The sequence below is a fragment of the Acomys minous genome (assembly GCF_964271855.1).
Source record: "Acomys minous genome assembly, chromosome: 18".
In the NCBI taxonomy this organism is placed as follows: domain Eukaryota; kingdom Metazoa; phylum Chordata; class Mammalia; order Rodentia; family Muridae; genus Acomys; species Acomys minous.
Window position 1 is genome coordinate 58,420,393 of NC_140501.1, and position 22,654 is coordinate 58,443,046.

The 22,654-nt window shown below is 49.1% G+C and overlaps 1 protein-coding gene and 1 long non-coding RNA gene across 6 annotated transcripts in view; one reads left to right on the forward strand and one right to left on the reverse strand.

Annotated features, from left to right (window-relative positions):
• The window catches only part of SPATA13 (spermatogenesis associated 13), a 271,150-nt gene that overhangs the window by 70,934 nt on the left and 177,562 nt on the right, over positions 1 to 22,654 (reverse strand). For 3 of the 5 annotated variants that reach the window (XM_084767572.1, XM_084767573.1, XM_084767575.1), the window contains one exon: positions 10,851 to 12,551. In XM_084767572.1, the coding sequence (XP_084623698.1) occupies positions 10,851 to 12,551 (1,701 nt within the window). Of the gene's footprint in view, positions 1 to 10,850; positions 12,552 to 13,764; positions 14,123 to 22,654 lie in introns of those variants that run through there. The other 2 variants (XM_084767574.1, XM_084767576.1) reach the window with 2 other exon arrangements.
• LOC311589268 lies at positions 14,558 to 19,009 on the forward strand. The gene is made up of 3 exons (XR_014776475.1): positions 14,558 to 14,667; positions 15,154 to 15,262; positions 16,740 to 19,009. It is a non-coding gene; the product is annotated as an uncharacterized lncRNA (long non-coding RNA).

A 22,654-nucleotide genomic window follows, 5' to 3' on the forward strand; every position in this document is an offset into this window, starting at 1 on the left:
CTCAATGACTGAAATACTTTTTAGGCTGGGTCCAGATCCCTGGGTGGTCAACAGTTGTCCCCGCTAGTCAGGAGGGAGGGGCAGAAGAAACACTCGGATCAGGAGCGTCAGGCCAGACTGAGCAATAGAATACATCTCACCTCAAAAGAAGAAGGATGGGACCAGAGCTCAAGGACCCTGCCCCAAGTAATGGAACAAAGGAAACAGCTTGTTACACAGCATCCATTCACTGAGTTAAAACATTTAAATCAAAATCAAGTATCCTGTAGCCCCATGGGGGTGGGGATGGCGCACGCCTTTAATCCCAGCACTCGGGAGGCAGAGGCAGGTGGATCGCTGTGAGTTCGAGGCCAGCCTGGTCTACAAAGTGAATCCAGGACAGCCAGGGCAGAGAAACCCTGTCTCAAAAACCCAAAACCTAAACAACAAACAAACAAACCAGGCACTGTGTAAATTTTAAGAGGTGGCATGAGAACACAGTTGTGTGATTTTGATCCCTCTCCCCCTGCTGTTTTTTGCTGAGGTCCTTTTTTTTTGTTTGGTTGGTTTTGTTTTGTTTCTGTTTTTTAAAGATCAAGGTCTCCCCTATGCTCCCCAGCTTGCCTGTGACCCATGGATTCAAATGATCCTCCAGCCTCGTCTTCTGCAGTCCAGGACTACAGGTGCTCACGCCGGGCCTTGTCCCTGGAGTTTTCCAGGGGCAAATCTCTCTGATGACACGTCCCCAGATAGAAACCAGTCTGGAAAGAAACCATGGGAAGCCTGACAACCACGTGCCTACCAGTGTTTCTTCAGATCTCAGCTTTTAGAAGTAATCTCAGGGCTGGCCTTGGTGGTGCACGCCTTTAATCCCAGCACTCGGGAGGCAGAGGCAGGCAGATCGCTGTGAGTTCGAGGCCAGCCTGCTCTACAAAGTGAGTCCAGGACAGCCAAGGCTACACAGAGAAACCCTGTCTCAAAAAAAAAAAAAAGCAAAACAAAAAACAAACAAACAAAACAAACAAACAAAAACAACAACAAACAAACAAGTAAAAAGAAAAAGAAGCAATCTTTGAAGGATGAGGTGTTTTCCACTCTTGAGTCAGGGTCTCACATGCAGCCCAAGCTAGCCTGGAACTATGTAGCCCAGGTTGGCCTCCCATGAGCTGCTGGCTTGTGCCATCATGCTTAGAAGAAGTGTTTGTAAGTTCATGGAGCTCCATCCTGTCAGACATTAAGGGTCCATCAGAACTCTAGGAAATCTGTCACCACAAACAGAGCATCTGTGTGTAGAGTAACAAGCAAAGGGCTTCTCGGAGTAGCGGAAACAACCTTAGAGAAGACCGAGGCGCAAAATGACTCAAGGATACAAATAAAGGGCTGCTTCTCAAGGACTGCAGAGGGTGAGGTGGGGACAGAAGCGGAACAGCAGAGTCTCCATATGTAAAACAGTCTGTCCTAAAATTTATGGCAATCCTCCTGCCTCCGCCTTGAGTGCTAGAGTTATAGGCATGTACTATTATGTTCAGTTCCCTTTTTACTTCCATTTTTTTCTCCCTTCAAAAGAAGAAATGGGGGCAGGGGTTGTTGCCACTAAAAGTCTTTTTGGAGGAGAAAACAAAAGCAAGCTAGCACAGGGACCCTGCTGCCACTCCTGACCACCTGAGTTCCACACCTGGAACTGGCCCCTCCCACAAGTTGTCCCATGAGCCCCACATGCACATTGTGGTACATGATAAATAATGTAAATACCCTTTTAAAATAAAAAGAAAGGGTCTGGAGAAATGGCTCAGAGGTTAAGAGCACTGTCTGCTCTTCCAAAGGTCCTGAGTTCAGTTCCCAGCAACCACATGGTGGCTCACAACCATCTATAATGAGATCTGATGCTCTCTTCTGGCCTGCAGGTGTACATGCAGGCAGAGCATTGTAGACATAATAAATAAATAAATACATAATACATAATAAATAAATAAATAAATACAGGTAGACTCCCGTCTACTCCACAGAGGGCCCAAGGAATGCAGCCCTACTTCTCACTGAGTGGGGTTATCAATACCACATCTCATGTTAGAGTTTAGCTCATCAACTCCAGGACCAACATCAACTCTGTTCTCCAGCCTTCAAACTTAGACCGAAAGACATTAGTGGCTTGCTGGGCCTCCCTCATGCCCTGGCAGTTGGGGTGGAGGGTGGGGGCAGCGGGGGAGGGGGGAGAGTCGGCCTCTGCCCTTGAGGCAGCCATTCTGTAGCACATCTCTTCCGTATCCCTGTTGGGTCTGCATCCATCCAACACTCTGGTACTTTTGTTTGCTTTGCCTAAATGTCTGAACAGGTAGGCCAAGTTAGCCTTGAACTTACAGAGACCCTCTTGCCTCTGTCTTGCTAGTGTTGGTATTCATATGGCCACAGATGAATCAGCAAGATGTGATCTACCTACTATTTGGCTAAAAAAGGAATAAAGAACTAAAACATGAAACCTGCTATGACGCATGTAAACATTGAGCGCAAGATGCCACTGAAGGGCTGGAGAGATGGCTCAGCACTTAAGAGCACTGACTGCTCTTCCAGAGGTCCTGAGTTCAATTCCCAGCAACCACATGGTGGCTCACAACCATCTATGGTGTGATCTGATGCCCTCCTCTGGTCCGCAGATGTACACGCAGGCAGAGCACTGTATACATAATAAATAAATAAATAAATAAATAAATCTTAAAAAAAAAAGATGCCACTGAAAAAAATGTTGCTTTGAAAGATAATATATCGCATGCTTGCTCCCTTAGTCCACAAACTAACAAAAATCATCAAATGTTCTCTTGAGAAAAAGCACAGCCAGACACAGCACTAGCAAGGCAAAGGCAGGTGGCTCTCTGTGAGTTCAAGGCCAACCTGATCTACATGCTATAGCAGAATGGCAATTCAGAACTTGGCTGTTCTGGCAAGAGATCACATCCAAAGACCTTCTAAGGTCTGTGTGATCTGGCTGGAACTGCAAACATACCTTTAATCCAGGAGACAGAAGTAGACAGATCTGCGTTCAAGGCCAGCCTGGTATAGAGCAAGTATCAGGTAAAGAAAAGCGTAGGTCCAGGCATGGTGGCGCATGCCTTTACTCCTAAACAGTGAAGGTAAAGTTAGTTTGTAGAAAGAAGCACCCATGTTTGAAAGTGATGTCTAATTGAGTGGCAGAAAAGGTGACAAATCAGAGAAGATTTGACAGGCTAAGATACGCCCAACTCTCACGAGAAGAGAGAGGAAAGGAAAGCTACTTAAGAAACGGTTTAACAAAAAGAGAGGGCAGTTTTACCAGGGTTGCAGAGAAAGAATTCAGGCGAAGACTGAAGAAGCCAGAGAATGAGAAGGAGCCAGAAAACTAGAAAAGTTTGAGGCCAAGCAGAGCAATTCCAGGGCCGAGAGAGAAGCCATATTGTATAAGTCAGCTGGGAGAAGAGTTTGAGCCAGAACAGCTGAGTTGAACCAGCCAGCCAGAATTCAGAAAGAGCTTGAAAGGGTGAGCCTATTCAGCAGTCTCAGAGGATTAATACACTCTAGGTCTAGGTTAGATTGTATAGAGGTAAGAAGCTTCCAGGACTAAGCCTAAGCTAGCAGAGAGAGGCAAAAATCCTCCAAGACAAAGACTGAAATGGGTGAATAAAAATTACTTTTACATTGGGCTTGATGGTGCACGCCTTTAATCCCAGCACTTGCTCTGTGAGTTCAAGGCCAAGCTGGTCTACAAAGCGAGTCCAGGACAGCCAGGACTACAAGAGAAACCCTGACTCCAGGAGGAAAAAAAAAGTTACTTTTACAACATATCAAGTTCTACCCAGCCTAGGCTACACAGTGAGACCCTGACTGACAAACACACAAGCCGCTGTGACGGCCCAGGAGCTGAGGCATTGGACTGGACAGAAACCCAGTCAGCAGTCACATCTTCTGGACTCGGAAGGACTCTATAAACAGGCTTGGCAGAAGTCTGGGGGAAGCAGAAGTCCTTAACTTAACTGTTATGGCTGCTGCCCATTTCCTAAAGGCCATCAAGCGGTGAGCTTCCTATTGTATCTTATAGCATGGATAAGTTAATCTTGAGCATATTTTTCTGGGATCAATACATTTCCCCACTCCCACCCCATCCTTTCTTTTTAAACATGGATTTTTAAAAAAAATCTATTTATTTATTTATTTATTTGTTTGTTTGTTTGTATGTATGTATGTATGTATGTGTGTGTGTGTACACAAATGCTATGGCCCAAGTGTGGATATAGGCAGACTTCCATCTACTCCACAAGAGTAGATGTGAAGGTCAAAGGATGGGTCAAAGGTCAAAGGACAACTAGTGGAGGAAACAAGTTCTTTCCTTCCACCACGATGATTCTGGGGGTCGAAGTAGAACCCAGGCTGTCAGGCTTGGCTAGATGTGCATGTACCTGTGAGCCATCTCACTAGCCTTCCTTCCTTCCCTTTATTGGGTCTTACGTAGTCCAGGCTGGTCTTGAACTCAGGAGGTAGCACCAGATCACCTCCCATGGGATGGCATTACAAGGCCGCACCTCCAGGCCTGGCTTATGGGTGCTGGGGAATTGAACCCAGCTACATTTATTTCTGTAGATGTAACACCATCTCCCTGCTTGGAGGAACGGCTACATGGCATAATTTCTAAGCCATCAAAACCTCCCGGAAGCAACCCCTCAGGACTTGCCAGGTGCCCAAGCAGCTGCATCCAAATGCCCTGGAATCATTCATTCAAGCTAAAACTTGGCCCCAGTTTAACCCAGTTTCCCTGCTGGACAGTTCTGCTGCTTTAAAGGGAGGGACTCTATTTTAGCAACACGGTACCTGCAGTGCCAAATAAGTCCTTCCTTTTGCTTCCCAGTCCACCGAGTCTGTGGCCCGTTTGATAGGGGACATCCAAACCCAAAGTGCTTTCGACACGGCACCAAGCATCACTGCAACCCCATCAACACTCACACAGGCTCGCACTGCACACAGAAACTGCTAAGCGGCTTTGCTGTTTATGCCGGTCTCCTCCAAGTGTAGGCCTCATGACCTGTGGAAGAGACTCAGGAGGGCTGCAGTTCCTCTACAAGGCTGGTCCAGTCAGTCAACCCTGACTCCACAGGTCCCCTGCTGTCCCTGGCTCCTCAGTGTCTACAGGGTGAAGTCCAAGTCCACAGCTCCAAGCCAGGTCCTTCCTAACCATATCCAGACCTATTGACTAATCTTATCTTCCCCTTCTCCACCCAAACACCTGCACAAAAGTTGGCTCGCCCATCTGTAGTTCCCCAAGCACAGTAGTTTAGTCACCTGGCGTCGTCATATGCAAGCAAGCCTCTGACGGACACAGTAAGCTAGGTATGCTAAACACCTGTGTTACTTTTCTTCCCTTCATAGCAGCCTGTGTGGAGGGCTTGGTTAGCCTGGGCTTACCTCACAGCAGGCTGTGTGGAGGGCTTAGTTAGCCTGGGCTATCCTCACAGCAGACTATGTGGAGGGACTGGTCAGCCTGAGCTAATCTTCTAACACCCTGTGTGGAGGGGCTGGTCAGCCTGGGCTAAGCTCCCAACAGCCTGCATAGAGGGACTGGTTAGCCTGGGCTAACCTCACAACAGCCTATGTGGAGGGACCGGTCAACCTGAGCTAACCTCCTAGCACCCTGTGTGAAGGGACTGGTCAGCCTGGGCTAACCTCACAGTACCCTGTTTGGAGGAACTGGTCACTCCCAGGTTAAAGCCAGGTCTGGAGTTCAGGTAACACACCTGCCTCCTCTCCTAGTCTGCCCAGAATGTCCAGCACTCTCCAGTGGCTGGGCTTTGAACAGGCCAGCACCCCACTTCAAGTACCTCCCTATTCCTGCTCCTTTTGACCCACCCGTTAGTTCTAACTTGGGGGTGCTTTGCACCCTCCCATGAGAGGCCCTCAGTACTACTACCGTCTTCATTTTCTTATTCTCTGGAGACAGGGCCTCACCCTGTAGCCCAGGGAAGCCCAGCACTCAGTACGCAGCCCAAGCTGACCTCAAACTCAGTCACCCTTCTAGCTTAGTCTCCCAAGTGCAGCCATAATAGACAGCTGGCACCTCCTCTGTATTTTGAGGAGAGTGACATCTCACTGACCTCTTTGCCCCGACACCTGGCACACGCAGGTGTTCACAGCCAGGGTGCACGGCCAGCTGTCAGGTGCTGCCCCTGGAGTTCTAGTCATTCAGGTTGAGACTTTAGTGCCTGTCCACTGTCACCTCACTCATCACCTTTTTTATATAAACTGCCAACCTTCCTTCTGGTCTCAGTTCTTCTAAATCTCTTCTCTACAGGGCTGAGCCTTGGCTTGTCTCTCTGTTCACAGCCAGTCCTGGCTCCTCCTTGTTCACCAGGTAATACTACAGTCTCTACACAGAGGCTGAGAGTGTGGGTGACCTGACCATAACTACAGCATCCTAACCTGGGTTGTCCTACATCACACCTAACGGCACCCCTCCTTGTACGAGATCTATGTAACCTGTCCAGGCTACTGCACCCTCCAGAACCCCACTCCCTTCAGTCGTGTGGTCACCCCTATCTGCAACTACTAAAGATTGCCTTCAACTTCCAATCCCTGGCCGGGAGGGGAGAGACTACAGGACACGGGGCACTATCCTGGGCTTATACAGTCCTGCGGCTCACGTGCAGCCAAAGGAGGGTCGCACTCTACCTCCGGCCCAGCATCCTACCTTTAACACACAGAACCTGCGAGTACAAGTGTGTGAGAACCAGGACTCTTCTTTGTCCCTGACTATGTCTTGTGAAAGGTTTACATTCCGTGCTGGACGAGGCTCATGTCCATCTCGGCGTCACCTGTATGCCTTGTTGGGTTCTGCCTGACTTCAGTGGCTTACACCTGGTAGATTCAAAATAGACTGGGCTGGGGGCCACGCCTGAATAGAACACGTCGCTGTTAGGACATCCCGGGACTCTACTGAGGTGGCAGTAGTGGAGTGCCTGTCTTTCTGAATGAAGCCGTTGGTTGGGTCAGTGCACTACATAAACAGGCATGGTGGTTCACACCTGTCATCCTAGCACCCGGGAGGCGGAGGCACATGACGGTGAGAAGTTCAAGGTTTTATGGTGAGTTCAAAGTCAGCCTATAATAAACAAGATCCTGTCTTATAATAAAAATCAGAGGAAGACCAATCTAATTATTTGAAGAAGTACTCAGCTTCCTGTAGAACTATATATAATGCAGTGTTTATACAAAAAGAGATTTGAGGGGGAGAGGCGGGAGAGGTGGCTCAGTGGTTAAAAGCTCTTTCAATCTGAGAACCTCAGGTAGATTCCTAGCACCATATGGCAACTGACAATCAGCTATAACTCCAGCTCCAGGGGATCCAACGCTTGCTTCCAGCCTCCTCAGATAACAGGCACACACATGGTACACAAACACAAATATATCTTAAAATAATAATTTTGAAAATGTTAAGATTCTGGGTAAGCATTTAACACAACTGACTACCCCGCCCTTATAATCCTACCAGGCAGACAGTTGCTCCATCCTCCATGGACAGCTGAGACCCAGAGAAGGTCAAGATGCCTAACTGGTGTCCTCAGAGGAGCAGGGCCAGGGTCTCATGAGACTAGAAGCATTTGCAGAAGCCCCACCACAGCGCCTGGGAAAGGCTCACGGCTGCTGCTTGTTGCTTGACAGCCAAGGGCTCTACACTGCAGCAATATCCCTTTAGGAAATTCTGCATGGGTGCTCTAAACCACGACTTCTGCACCTTTCTTGGGGATGGGGAACACTTTAATAAATGCCAAACAGGGGGTTGGAGAGATAGGTCAGAGGTTCAGAGCCCTGGCTGCTCTTCCAGAGGTCCTGAGTTCAATTGCCAGCAACCACATGGTGGCTCACAACCATCTATAATGAGATCTGGTGCCCTCTTCTGGCCTGCAGGTGTACATGCAGATACATTGTATACATAATAAATATATAAATAGAAATCTTTAAATATTTAAGTATTAAACAGCATGGATAGAACTCACAGCCTGTGCTAGGCAAGAACTCTACCACAGCCAGGCTGTGGTGGCACATGCCTTTAATCCCAGCACTTGGGAGACAGAGACAGAGGCAGAGGCAGAGGCAGAGGCAGATCGATTTCTGTGAGTTCAAGGCCAGCGTGGTCTACAAAGAGAGTCCAGGACAGCCAGGCCTTTGTTACACAGAGAAACCCTGTCTGGGAAAAAAACAACAAAACAACAAAACAAAACAACAACGAAAAAGAGAACGATACCACAGAGTGGGAGCCCTGGACCTTGAACTTACTATGTAGCTCAGGCTGGCCCTGAACTCAGAATCCTTCTGCCTCTGCGTCTCAAGTGCTGGTGTTACAGATCTGTGCCAGCACACTCAGCTTTTGAATAGCTTTTTTTTTAAAGGTATTTCAAGATAGGGTTTCTCTGTGTAGCCGTGGCAGTCTTGGACTCTCTTTGTAGACCAGGCTGGCCTCGAACTCCAAGAGATCCACCCGCCTCTGCCTCGCAGAGCGCTGGGATTACAGGTATATGTCACCGTGCCTGGCTCTGCATGGCATTTTTAAAAGGAGGAATAATTTTTAGGTTCATGTCCACTCAGCACTGTTCTTTATCAAGAATTACCACTAGGTGGCAGGACGAGGCCATGTTTTGCAAACGACAGCAGCATTTCACCCCCCCCACCCCAGCTCTTTTTCAGTTAACAATTTCCCCAAAATTATTTTGTGTTTTGTTTTGCTTTGATACAGGGTTCTGTGTAGCCAGGCACGTGGCTGACAACTGTCTTAAACTTCTGATCCTCCTGTCTCTACCTCTCGAGCCAGGGTTTATTCCTACTGGGTTTGTACGGTCCTGAAGATCACACTTAGCAGGTGAGGGACACACTCTCCCTGAGGCTCAGAACCTGCGAGACTTATGAAAATCCTTTACTAGAACGATAGGGCGCCAAAAACGGGGGTGTCTGCTGAAGTGAATGACTCACCAAGGCTGGTTTGGATGGTCAAGGTCCTCCAAAGGTCCAAGGCTAAAGTTTAGTCTCGGGAGTGAAAGCATTAGGAGGTGCTGTGGACCTCTATAGGGGAGACCCCAGTGGGAGGTCCTAGGGTCGTGACTTGCCAACTGCTTCCTCTTTCTGCCTCTAACCTGGAGATGCGATCAGTCACTGTGACGTGGATTCCTACCATGATCTATGCTACCCCTGTCAGAGGGCCAAATCAGCCGGACTGACCAATCTTTGATAGGAACCAGTCCGACCATCAAAGAGAATAAAACTCCTTGTTGGGAGAGTCATGCTATATAACAGGATGGAGTGGAATCCGAGGTCCTCCTGCCTCCATCTCCCAGGCGCTGAGCTTATACTCATATAAGCAACACATGTTACACACGTGACCACACCCAGCCGGCGGTGCTGATGCAAACCGGATGGAACATGCTCAGGATTGAGTAAAACCTTTGTCCAATAAAAACAAACAAACAAACAAAAACAAAGTCAGCACAGTCGGAACTCCTTCCCAGGACTGCCTGCGTCCTGCAGGGGATCCACGCTTCTTCTTTTTTTTTTTTCCTAAGTATGCAAATGAGCAAATCACCTTCAGTGCTGGAAAGCTCTGACAGACTGGCCCTCAGGCAGGCACGACAGCTGCCTGGGTATCTGTAAAGCTGGTTTGGGAATCCCCCAAAATGCTCTGAAGCAGTTCTACTCTCTAGGTTCTTCTAGAAGGCCCTATGACCTGGATGCCTCTGTGGAGCAAAGGTCAAAAACAGATCTCTGCCAGCCACGGAATAATCCCACAGTACACACCAATAATCCCAGCACTCTGGACTGACTCTGAGGCCAGCCTGGGCTACAAACAGAGCAAGATCTCATGTCAGTAAATCTCTAACAGCTGGTCCACAGGCTGGCCTGGCAACTGTGCACTTGTTTAACTGCCTGCCCTCTTCAGGACTTAAGGGAAAGGACTAACTGCTAAGGAGCAACTTCTATATCAAACACCAGTTCACAGCTGTAATGCAGTCTAGGAGCGCATGCAAAACGACAAATCTACAACAGGTACAGGCGGGTGCACGCCTGTCGCTTAGCTATGTCAGGTGACATTACTGAATGTTCACACAGTGAGACCTGCACAGTGAAGTACAACTGTCTCGCTGTCTGACAGGATGTGAGCGGAACTGACACTGCATCTTGGAGCTGTGACAAGCTATTCGCTGATTCGATCCACGAGCTGCTTGGAGCTCTACCCTAAAAATAAGTACAATGGCCATTACTCGAATCTCTTTGAAGAAGCATCATCCTGGGCTTGACAGGCACTGAGCTGCTGCTCATTTGTCATTCATTTCCAGGAAAGAAATGACTCAAGACCTGTAATGTTCTAACACAGAGAACTGCGCTTGCAAGGTCTCTGTTGGGAAGAATAACAGCAAAAGCAAGTTAAGATTTAGGGTAATAAAACTTTCAAAATGTGAAAAGTTTTGAGAAGCCCTAGCGGCCACATTAATTCCCAGAACTTAGCAGCACATAGTAGATGTTCAATAAAAATCATTTCCACTACACTACCTCAAGAAATCGTATTTATTAGCATTTCAATTTAACTGAGATTTAAAATTACCTTTTGGGGAGGTGTGGTGCTGGGGAAATCAAACCTGGGACCTTGCACTTGCCAAGTAAGCACCTACCACTGAGGCACATCTGGAAAGCACCCCAGAACTAGGTAGGCTATCCCAGTAACTTCCAACTCTGCTAAAATTTAACAGGGTTAGTTGGAATTGACAAGACCAGTAGTCTTTGGAAGGAAAGTCCTGGGTGAATGAACAATACTTGACAGGCACCCCTCCTGACCCTGTCACCCACCAGAGGGGCTCCACCTGGGCTCTTACCTCTTCTTTCCTCTCTTCTGGATTGGTGGCTCCCTGGAGATTCACGGGAAAACTCCTGTCGCCGATTTCTCCTCCCTCGTCACCAGCCACGACCCGCACAGTATCGTGGAGGGACACGGGTCCTGGCAGCCTCTGGGCGGCATCCTCGGTCCTTTCTTCACTGTCCGCTGAACTGAGTGACAACACGCTTAGACTGCTGGGGCACTTAGTGCTTCCTGGGCTCTGAGGGCTTTGGGGCTTGGGTGTGGTGGGCCTCAGAGGGGTGGGAAACGGTACAAGGTCAAAGGGATGCCGGCTGCCAGTATGTGCCTCCTTGGAGGCTTGGCTCAACCCTTCTGGGTCTACGGGGATTGGTGAGGGGCTGCTGACTCGAGGCCCATCGTTTCCCGGCGCCTGAGCGCTTTTGGTTTCCAGGGGGAATACGGCAGTGTCCACATCCAGGTGGGGTTCTGGAGCTACGTAGGGCGCAGCAATAGATGGTGCAGGGATACAGGGTGCAGACAAAGGGCCACCGCGCCTGGCATCTGGCTCCACATTGCTGCTGGTTCGGCGCGAGTAGTCATCGTGGAGTCTGCTTCGTGGTCCCAGTGGTGGGTTCACATCTCCCAGGCCGGGACCAGGGCTAGGGGCTGCACCCCTGGAGGCCTCCCTCTTCCAGGTGGCATCCTTGACATTACTCACCAGTCTTAGGACTCTGTCGAAGTCCTTGGCCCGGATGGGACTCCTCCAGCGTCTCGTTCTTCTCTCGGAGCCACTCGGCTTCTCCGAGTCCGTGGATAAACTGCTCAGGGTCCTGGGGGGAACCTGCCTGTCACCTGGCAGTTCTGTGAGGTTAGAGGCAGACTTGCGCTTGAAGGAGCTTTTCAGGACGCTCAAGCTGTCAATGCTTTTGCTTCTGCGCGGTAGAGGCACAGCGTTACTGGGCTCAGAGTCACACACGCGAATCTCGCACAAGGCGGGCTCTGGTACTGGCTGCCGCCCCAGGTCCAGCAGGCTGATGCGGCCCAGGCCATAGGCCCTGCGGATGCTGCGTGAACGGTGAGTGCTCCTCTGGAAAGCGTCTTCCGTGTCCTCAGGATCAGAGCAGTCGGACCCAGCCGCATCCCCTACAGGCCCCAAGGATGGACACCTGCCCAGGCCCTTTCCCAGGATGTTAAAGGTACCATTGGGCGCAGCCCTTGCCGGGTCTCCTGATGGCTCGTCTTTGGAAATTTCTGCCCCTTCCCGGTTCTGAATTCCTTGAAGGACAGAAGATTTCAATCTTTTAAAAGATCCCATTTTACGGAAGGAGGCCAGGGCATTCCACGTGGAGGAGTTCCCCACGAGGACCACGGAGCGAGGCCTCTCAGAGTGCGAATTCACCCTCTTCCGACCGGAGAAGAGGCGCACAAGCTTGGAAGGGCTGAGCCTGGCCTCCGCCGCCTCAGGGTCGCCGCCGGGGCTGCTTTTGCAGCCTCCGTTCTGACACGCCGAGGGGGTCACCATTTTGGGGGCCTTCAGGTTGGAGACTGAGCAAGTGGCTGTGGCACCTTGCCCATGGCCGTCCTGGGCTGTTGTCATGTTCTTGGGGCGGGCAGCGTGCTTCAGACCCCCACTCACGCCTGTGACCAGGGGTCCCAACTCCAGACCTTCATCTCCAAGGATGCGAGCCTGGCTCTTGCATCTGCTGTGCACATCTGAATCCGTAGTCACAGCTACTGCCTGCAGCACAAAACAAAGCAGGCATTTAGCCACTGTCCCCAAGGAGGCACCTCTTTGGCGACTGGTAGTCCAATCTCACAACTGCTAATTGAAGGAAAAGGAGAGCTCCAGGACACAGCTGATTCCTTAAGAATTACTCTAAAATTCACTTTTCCTCAAAGCAAGAATGATGCATGCATATATACACACACACATTTACATACATACATACATACATACATACATACATACATACACATCCCTAAAAAGAGAGCTGAAGAAGGCAGCTAGGGGTATACATCTCAAGAAGACACTGGAATGGAAATGGAGAGACCTTGTTCTCTATGGGAACTGAAGGGATGGATCTTTTATTACCAAACAGCAACCTCACAGCGACCTCCAAACATGCCTCCTGGAACACCAGCCTTTTATATTTAGTAGATAAGAAAATGATAAGAAGCTAATAAGGTGCCAGGGAGCAGAGAGCATGCTATAGAGGAGCTTATTAAATGAGCATGGGGGGGAGAAAGAAAGGTGGGAGGGGTACCCCAGGGAGAGAGAGGGAGAGGGAGACAGAGACAGAGGAAGAGAGGGGAGAGAGCGGAAGAGTAAGAGGGAGGAGCGAGGTAGAACTGTCCTTTTATATAGCCCTGGGCAGGGCCACGCCCCCCGTGGCAGGTAGGCAATGACATCACAGGTAGGCAATAACATCACAGGTAGGCAATAACATCACAGGTAGGCAGGCTGATGCAGAATCCTAACACAGCCTGTGGGAGCAGGGAGTTCAGTTAGTGGACTCCTTGGAGTTCTGACAGAGGCCGAGTGTCTAAGGAAGGCTGTGAGACAGCTGGACAGTCTAAGGAAGGCTGCAGAGAGCCGTACAATCTATAAGGAAGGCTGCGAGACAGCCAGACAGCATTACAGGGACTCATGGCCCAACACAGCAAGCCAGTGAAGCCTGAGAAAAAGCTGTGCGCACACAATACCCAGAGGGCTCTACCTATCCACTGGAGCATTAGGAAACCCAGACAGAGGCATCTGAATAAAACACCCTCTCCCACTTCTCTTACGTCCCAAGCCCTACACACACACACACCTGTGCCCATTTCCCAAGAAAAGTCAGGCCCCAGCTGTTCTTAGATATTAGTCAAGACCGTTACCCACCCCCCCCCCCAGGTCAAAGCAGCGGGAGGAAACTGAAGCAGAACCCGAGGCTCGATTTTAGTTAGCTTACCGTTTTCAAGCTGAATCTGATGTCTCACACACCACTTTTCCCCAACAGCTGAATGGACCATCAGGGAGGGCCCCCGGGGAAAACAGATAAAAGGATTGGTGCCACCCACCGGGGATGTGGGAGTCTCTACTGACTTAGTCTGTCAGCACTTTGCTAATAGGGAGACTGATGGCCTACCGTGCCCTCTGTGGTGCACAGCTCTAATGGGGAAGGCAGTGAGTGTGTGAGAGGCATGGGGTAGGGAGGGGCTGCGGGCTGCATTTGAATTAGCCACAGGAGCAGAGTCTTGAATCCTGTGGAACCTGGGACAACAGTTAGACTGTCTGTCCACCCTCAGAACCATGGGAATGGGCTTCTTTGCTTAACCTCAGAATCCTAAAATGAACCAGGGAGTGAAGTATCCAAGGCCTAGCCAAGAACTGACTGCAGACCGAGCAGCTGGGATGGTCTTGCGAGGACACATGCCAGTCACACCAGTAGAGGGCACCAAAAGACCTTCTCAGCCCAGGACAAGGCCTTGCTAAGGGGACCCTCAGGGCTCAAGGAATGCAGAGATGCATGTTGGGTAGTTTGAAACCGCTCCTTGGGCGACCAGGCCTGCTACGTCACACAATCCCCAGCAAGCCATCTCAACAAGCCATCTATTAGGTAAGAGGCAGAACTATCAACCAGCTCACTACGTCATGATCCTCCAGACGGTGCAAGCGGCATGCCAAGCCCCATGAAGAGTTCAAGATGGCGAGAGGAAGCTGGCATGAGCACAGGGCAGCTGGGAACACGGTAGACCTGGGAGGCAGTGAATGAAGGTGAACAGTCTCAACTTCCAGAGAAAAGCTGGGAAAATTCTTAACAAACTGGATACGGGCACGCAGAACAGTGCCGCCAGAGGGCTGGCCCGACGGGGTAAGTGCTGAGAATCATGGGAAATTGGGCCAGCTGCCTACATGCTCTGAGTGTAAAAGCTAATCATTCTTCAAGACCAATTGCAGGGGTCACTTCCTCTAGGAATTCTTTCTAGTACCCCTAAAGTGAGTGCGATATCTTTTTCTGTGCTTCCATGGGGCTGGAGCCTTACCATCTGTGACACTTTGGTACTATGAACAAACCTACGGCCTTTTCAGGTGTGAAAACCATGTGAGCGCACACTTAAGCTTATTCCTTCTATCACTTTTCCTGACTGGATCTTTAGTCAGGTAACAGACCATGACATACTACTGTACTTTGTCTTAACTGATGATTAAATTTAGAGGCCTCACACATGCTAGGCAAGCCTTCCACCACTGAGCTATGTAAACACAGCCCTCTGTTTTCATTGATACTGTTTTGTTACTGTTTGCTTATTTATTTATTTATTTGTTTTACTCTTTTACTTTGCTACGGGGTCTCTAGGTTTGTCTTTGAACAGCAGTCCTTCAGCCGCCAGCACCCAAGGATCACCAGCAAGCATTGCTTACCAGTATTTTTCCAGATTAAAAACACTTACGTTCTTCTAACACTAGTGAGTGTTTAAAGTGTATTTATATTTAGAACCAGATTCCATAACGCACTTGCGGTATGAGCATATTGCAACCTGGACAATAGGTTTAGAAAATTGAATGATCTACTGTTGGCTCATGAGCCTGACCAAGGCCGTCGCTGTTTACTGCTTTAGAGTGGAAAGAGAAAAATCATGGGGGGGGGGGCACATATGGAGGGGGGAATAAAAGCTTTCCTGGAATCTCTGAGTAACACACCAAGTTGCATTATTTAGAAGCGATGCTTTGACCCCCATTAACTAACAAAGGCTGCAATTCAATTACTGGCTTTATGGCAAGCCTTGTAAATCATGAGAGCACTGCCAGAGACGCTTATGAAGAGAAAAAAAAGAAAGAATTCGAGATGGGGATATTGTGAAACTCAGCTGCCCACAGGCTGGACTCTGGGGTGAATGAACTATACAGAGGACCATCCCCCCTCCCCCTCCCCCCGACTTGTAATGAGAAATCCCTAAAAACAGCTGTAACCAACAAACTTAAATTAGAACTTAAATTTGAAAATCAGGGGTACATACCTAAAGCCTGCTGATGAAATGTAAATTTCAGAAAAACGTGACATTGGTATAAAATGCATTGAAGCCAGAAACGTTAAAGGGGTAAAAGTACGGATGGGCTTTACTGGGCTATGGACACTGCCTTGGAGAGCATTTAATGCCTGCATGAAGGCCAGCAAGGCTAAGCGCCACCATGCAACACCCCCGCCCATTTCCCTGTCTCCAGGTATGTCCAGACAGATGTGACCCAAAAGTCGCTAAAAGGAAAGTTCCGAAAGTAGGCAATTGACAGTTGTTTTTGCTGTTGTTTTCTTTGCATTTTACACCATCCTTCTCTGTCCTGCCCAGGATACAAACTTTCTCTCTCTCTGGCTCATCCATCCCATAGCCATCCCATCCCATCGTCATTCCATCCCATAGCCATCCCATCCCATCGTCATCCCATAGCCATCCCATCCCATAGTCATCCCATCCCATAGCCATCCCATCCCATAGCCATCCCATCCCATAGTCATCCCATCCCATAGCCATCCCATCCCATAGTCATCCCATCCCATAGTCATCCCATCCCATAGCCATCCCATCCCATAGTCATCCCATCCCATAGTCATCCCATCCCATAGCCATCCCATCCCATAGTCATCCCATCCCATAGCCATCCCATCCCATAGTCATCCCATCCCATAGCCATCCCATCCCATAGTCATCCCATCCCATAGTCATCCCATCCCATAGTCATTCCATTCCATAGCCATCCCATCCCATAACCACTCCATCCCATAACCATTCCATCCCATAATCATTCCATCCCATAATCATTCCATCCCATAGCCATTCCATCCCATAGCCATTTCATCCCATTAGTCATTCTGTAGCCAACTTTTGAGTGGTTGTCGTGGCGTTGCAGCACTTAAGTTCAAATAATTCTTGTTTTATTTAATAACAGCGCCCCAAAGCTCAAAAGGAGAGATGCTGGCGACTCAGACACGCTAATGAAATCCTTCCTTTGGCTGAGAAGATGAACACTTAACCATGGTGTGCACGTCAACAGAAAGTAGTCTACATTTGAGCTTCAGCTCTGTCTGCGGTTCCAGTCTCCCACCTACCAGTCTTGACTGTTAGAAGGGGAAGAGGAGTAAAAGCACAGTGGAGGGCAGGGGGCATGGAATCCAGAGTCCAGCACAGTCATCCACTGACTAGAAGAACCTAGAGACAATCCCACCTCTCCATCCCCTGGTCTCTGTGGCCACCAAGCCTAAGACCATCACTGCCTCGCTCCCGGGACCATTCTGCCATATCTCTAGCCCGAGATGCCTTCGTCCTGGGCAGGTTGCCTCCTGGCTACCTCCCACCTTGCTGTCCAGATTACCCCCGCCCACCCTTCCCTCTGTCAGCAGTCTAGCTCCTGGTCTGCCAATGGAGCTGTCACTGAATGCCACGTCACTTGCTGCAGCACTCCAGACCTCATTCCAACCAGGCTCCGTTTTGTTCAGGTTTTGGGGGGCTTACTGAGAACCCCGAGGGCCTCGTTGCAAGCTCTAGCCCACAGACTTGCCCCACTGCAGGGCCTCTTCTCCCCTCAGGTTCTTTCCAGTGGGTGTTGCCTCACCCACAATTCCTAGCTACCACGACTAAAGGCGTCTGATAGGTTTGGTCAGTGGAACCAATAGTGGGAGGTGACCTGAGAGTGGGAGGAAGAAGGCCCCAGTACCTCTGTGGGTTGCACCTCTCTTTCCTTTGGCTCTCTGCCTCTCCATGTCCCAGATCCTGTCAGGTGGTCCCGGTTCCTGCTCCCCATCTCCCCTCCAGCCTAATGGTCACTGCATATCTGCCCGTTCCCCAACTGAATACACGTAAGCCTGTGTTGGCGTCTCCCTGTTTGAAATACCTAGAGGCAGTTCTCTCTACCTGTTCATGCACTCTGCCTTGACTTTATTAACCCAATTAGCTCGGCTCCTAAGTAACTCTTCCTCCCTCTCTAACGCAGGGGGCCCTTTCTCTGGCTCCCAGCACCTCGTTTAGCTCAATTGGTTCTACTGCTCACCACCCTGCTCCAGCATCCTGCTCCGGCACCCTGCTCCGGCACCCTGCTCCAGCACCCTGCTCCAGCATCCTGCTCTGGTACCCTGCTCCAGCATCCTGCTCCGGCATCCTGCTCTGGCACCCTGCTCCAGCTTCCTGCTCCTCCTCTGGTTTCTCCAGCAATCTCTGAAGGGTTTGAAAAGTTCTTAAAGGTCGAAATCACATCTGATTTTACTATCCTCATCACCCTTCAGACTGAGGGTAAAGATAACATCCTTCTACATGCATCAGATGTATCAATTTTTCTGTGGGAACTGTCCTGTGTCCCCTAGGATGTTTCAGACCAGTGGTGGCTACCAATGTTAGGGGGGACGAGAAAGACTGCATCAGGTGTGGCAACTCAAAGCAATTCCAGAACTTAAGTAGTTGATTCAGGAGGATCTTGAGTTTGAGGCCAGTCTGGGTTATATCGCAAACTCTAGACCAGCCTGGGCTATATACTGAGATGCTGTCTCAAAAACACCAGGATGGATGGATGGATGGATGGATGGATGGATGGACAAACAGACAGATAGATAGAAGAATGTCATAAAAACTGTCTCAAAGCAGTAATATTTGAAATTACTGAAATTTATTTTCAACCATAAAACTGAAGGTTATCTAGTTTGGTGGTCCTAAATATGTTTTAAGTATATTATAAAAATTGTTTATGTTGTGACAGTAATATCAGGTTGTTCAACAGATGACTTTTAAAACACTGATCATTATTAAGCTAATAATGATATCCAGCCACTTATTTTAAAGACAAAGTGTAACTTTGTACCACATACGGCCACTAAACTAACTATGTCCTTGAGGCTGGTTTCAAACTCACAAGAATCCTTATGCCTCAGCCTCCCTGTGCTGGGATTACAGATATGAGCCCCCCACCCCACAGGCCTTATTTGTCCACTTTTAAAATATCAATATAGATATCTCATTTCAAGTAGTAATCAATGTATTGGTCAAAGTTTCCTGATTTGTATGCTGATTCTGCAAATGTCTATCTGGGTGGACCCAGCAATTAATGTCTTTGCTTTTCAAAGCATACTTGGTGAAATGTAAAACAAAAGCAGCAAGGAGGAGCAGGTAAAACCTCTGCGCCTCCATTCGGGAGACCGAGCACAAATGCATCGTGTTTCGGTGTCTCAGGGTTTTCCTCCATTTCTTGCCAAATAGTGTGGATACCTATTCTGTGCAACCTGAGCACCCAGATTACTAAGCTTTTGTCATCAAGTTGCAGCAGCTGTGGGAAGTAGAAATGTGCAGCTAAAGCACATTCAGGTAAGTACTAAAATTCCAAATACCTCACAGCATCACCACAAACGTGGCTCATTTGTTTTAGTTTGGGATCCATAGAGTGAAAGGCTCGTGGTGACGTTTTGCTCCTGCTAGAGAAGCCCGTGTGTCTCTCCCATGATGGAGCTCTGACCTGCCTGTCATTTCAGCATTTTTCGGGGCATTGGTAAAGCCAGGGGCCAGAAGCCAAAATTTTAATGCCCCACATTTTGAGAATGGGTTTGTATTCCAAACAAACTGTCTATTTCCACACAGAAGACAGACTACAAACGGGTGTATATGTGTGTTAGATTTTTGTTTATTCTTTATTATAGCTTAGCCCATCCCATCCAATTATATCAAAGTTATATAATAGGGCTGCCCTTTCACCTTATCACAGTTTGCAGCTTCTCTATAGTCACATGCATCTGGACTTACTCATTCCAGAAGACAGAGTGGTACACCCTGACTCACAGACTCACTCCTTGCCAGCCTCACTATGTACAAGTAACTCAGGGAAGAAAAGGAGGCCTCTCACCAGAGGATCAGGGACTTACCATTCTCCCAAGTAAGGAGACTGGGGGTTTCTGAAGCCATGCGCTATGGCTTTATTTAAATATTCAACTAAGGTTAAATGTTTATGCATTAGAAGTGACGCTGTGGGTAACTGAATAAGACAGAATGATTGTGAATTTGAAAACATGTCAGTTTCATGCCAACATGTTATGGTCCCAGGTTACGGGGCAAAACTACATTGTGGTAAGAATGGGGATTTCAAAGTTAGGCTTTAAGCCTGAAGAAAGCCTTCCTGTTGTCTCTGAAGTAGGGGTTCGGGTTGGTGTGGTGTGAGATACAGAAGCAGGCAGCTAAGGTCCACTAAGGGTGTTATCCCTAAAGCTCAGAACAGGGACATGATCTGTCCCCTCCTTCCTTCACCTCACATGAACTCAGGAGCTCAAAGAACTTTGAAAAACTGTCACCTAACTTTGCCCAGTGGCTTGTCTAGATTACCCACAGTTCACCCCATTCCTCCACTTGCCTCTCTGACAGCAGGGAAAAAAGCAAAGCAGCCACCAGCCAAGGCCACCTAAGGCCTGTACCGATGCCAAGACAGAAGTCACCATGGAGCCTGTGCCTCTGCCTCCTGCACTCACCATTCAAGAGCAAAGAAAGCTTTTCCAGATGGGTGGCCTTAATCTTGGAAGCTCTTGGAAGGTCACTGCACCAAAAGCAATGCCTCTGCTTGCTGGCTGCACGCTGGCCAGACTCTGGGGCTAAGTGCCAGTGGGCTCAGGCTGATGGTGCCACTGACACAGAAATGTCCAAGAGGGACAGCACATCGTGTAGAGCCAGAGTTCAGCCAGACACACTAATGACTATTACAGGAGCATGTACCTTTCACTGTGTTCTGCAGCACTTCTTCATTTCAGGGAAGTTTTGGTTTGCTTTGCTCTTTGTAGTAAATGTGTCTTTGTGTCTCTGGTTCAAGAGATCAGCTTTCTGCCTGGGTTCCATCCAAGATCAAGAAAGTCATCCATCCATGGTTTGGGGACGGCAACAGCACGAGTGTTCTGCTACCATTAGACAGTCCAGAAAGGGCCCTTCCCCGCCCTGTGCAATCAGGTAGCTCAAGACTGCACTCAACACTACACCACAGCCAAAATATTTTCCGCTGTCACCCTTAACTGCCTTCCTCCTTCCTCAACTGGAACTACCAGGTGGACCGTGTCTTCCTACAGAGCCCTTCACGACTCTTAGCACAGACCTTACCAAACAACAACAACAAAAAGTCACTTGGCAATAGCGTGCAATGACACCAGCCATGAATGTAACCAGTGGTAACCAGTTACCCAGGACTCCCCAGTAGGCGGCTCACCCCTCCCCCACCACAGGCATTGTCCTGGTCTGTTTAGAGGGGAGGCTCTAGTCTCTAGGCCATCCTTGGGGACATTGTGCTCAAACATGGAGCTTCTGGCCACTGATGGGGAAGCCACATTCTCTTTTGATACAAAGAGTGAAAGGGGCCCAACCACAGGGAAACCTGGGGAAAGAGGGAACTGGAGCAAAACTCCATAAGAGAAAGCTGTCAGGGCCCGCCCTGGCACCCATTTCTCTCAGCCGAGCTATACTGCAAAGAGGGACTCACTGGCAACGCAATTCTTTGTCCCACAAAGATGCACGGCCAGTGGCTTTCACAGGGGCCTCTGAGCAGCCAGCCAGCACATCCCGTGGGTGAATTTAGCTGCTCGATGTGGCGAGCTTGGCTTCTCAGAGTGCTGGCACCATTCCTGGCACTGGGCATACACAGACAGACCTCCCTGCAAAAGATCCAAGATCAGTTGCACTGGTTGCTGTGGTTTCAACGCCCTTGTTACGTTAGGGTTTGATTGTGAACTGTCCCCCACAGGCTCGTGTGTTTGGACATTTAATCCCCAGTTGGTGGCGTTGTGTTGGGAAGGTATGGAGCTTCGGGAACTACAGGCACACTAGCAGAAATGGGTTGTGGGGGTGGGGCGCAAGCGTTGAAGGTGACACCTCCTCCTCCTCCTTCCTCTTTTTTTTTTTTTTTTTTTTTTTTTTTTTTTGGTTTTTTGAAACAGAGTTTCTCTGTGTAACAGCTCTGGCTGTCCTGAACTCGCTTTGTAGACCAGGCTGGTCTCAAACTCACAGCAATTTGCCTGTCTCTGCCTCTGGAGTGCTGGGATTAAAGGCATGCACCACCATACCTGGCCAGCCCTTCCAATTGTAAACCAAAATAAAACCTTCCTCCCGTTAAGTGCTTAGGTCAGGTTTCTGTGGCAGCGGCTGAAGAAGAAGCTAACACAGAGGCCCTTCAAACCTCCCACTGCAACATAACTGACACAGGAAGAGGGAAAGCCTTGGAGAACTGCTCACACACTGACGGTTCCACCCTCCTGAGCGTGCGAGCTTGGCTCCCGCTTGCTTTCTTCCATCTTTTCCTGTCTCCCACTGTTATTTTTTTTTTAAGATTTATTTATTATGTAAAGAGTATGCATCAGATCACATTATAAATGGTTGTGAGCCACCATGTGGTTGCTGGGAATTGAACTCATGACCTCTGGAAGAGTCATCAGTGCCCTTAACCGCTGAGCCATCTCTCCAGCCCTCCTGCTATGTTATGAGGCAGCACAAAGCACTTGACTCGAACCTCCATTCTCTAGAACCTAGAGTCTGGATGCTGCTCCTCCATCTCGGACGGCAGAGCCTCTAGGACTGAGGTGGTAGGATTTACTTTTAGCGTTTATGATTCCCTGGCCGGTGGCACTGTGTTGCAGCGGCAGGCAATGGACCGAGGGGGCACAGATCCATCTTTGGTGGACATCTGCTCTTTCTACTCACTGTTCGTTCACAGGAGGGACCAAAGCATGACAAGGAACATTCCTCAGTCTCGGCACCTTCTAATAAGCACAGCATGGGCATGTTCCCCAATGCCTCCTTGTCTGCTCCTCCTTTCCTCCCCATCCTTCTGTCCCTGTACCCCCGAGAGCCTCCACCTGCACT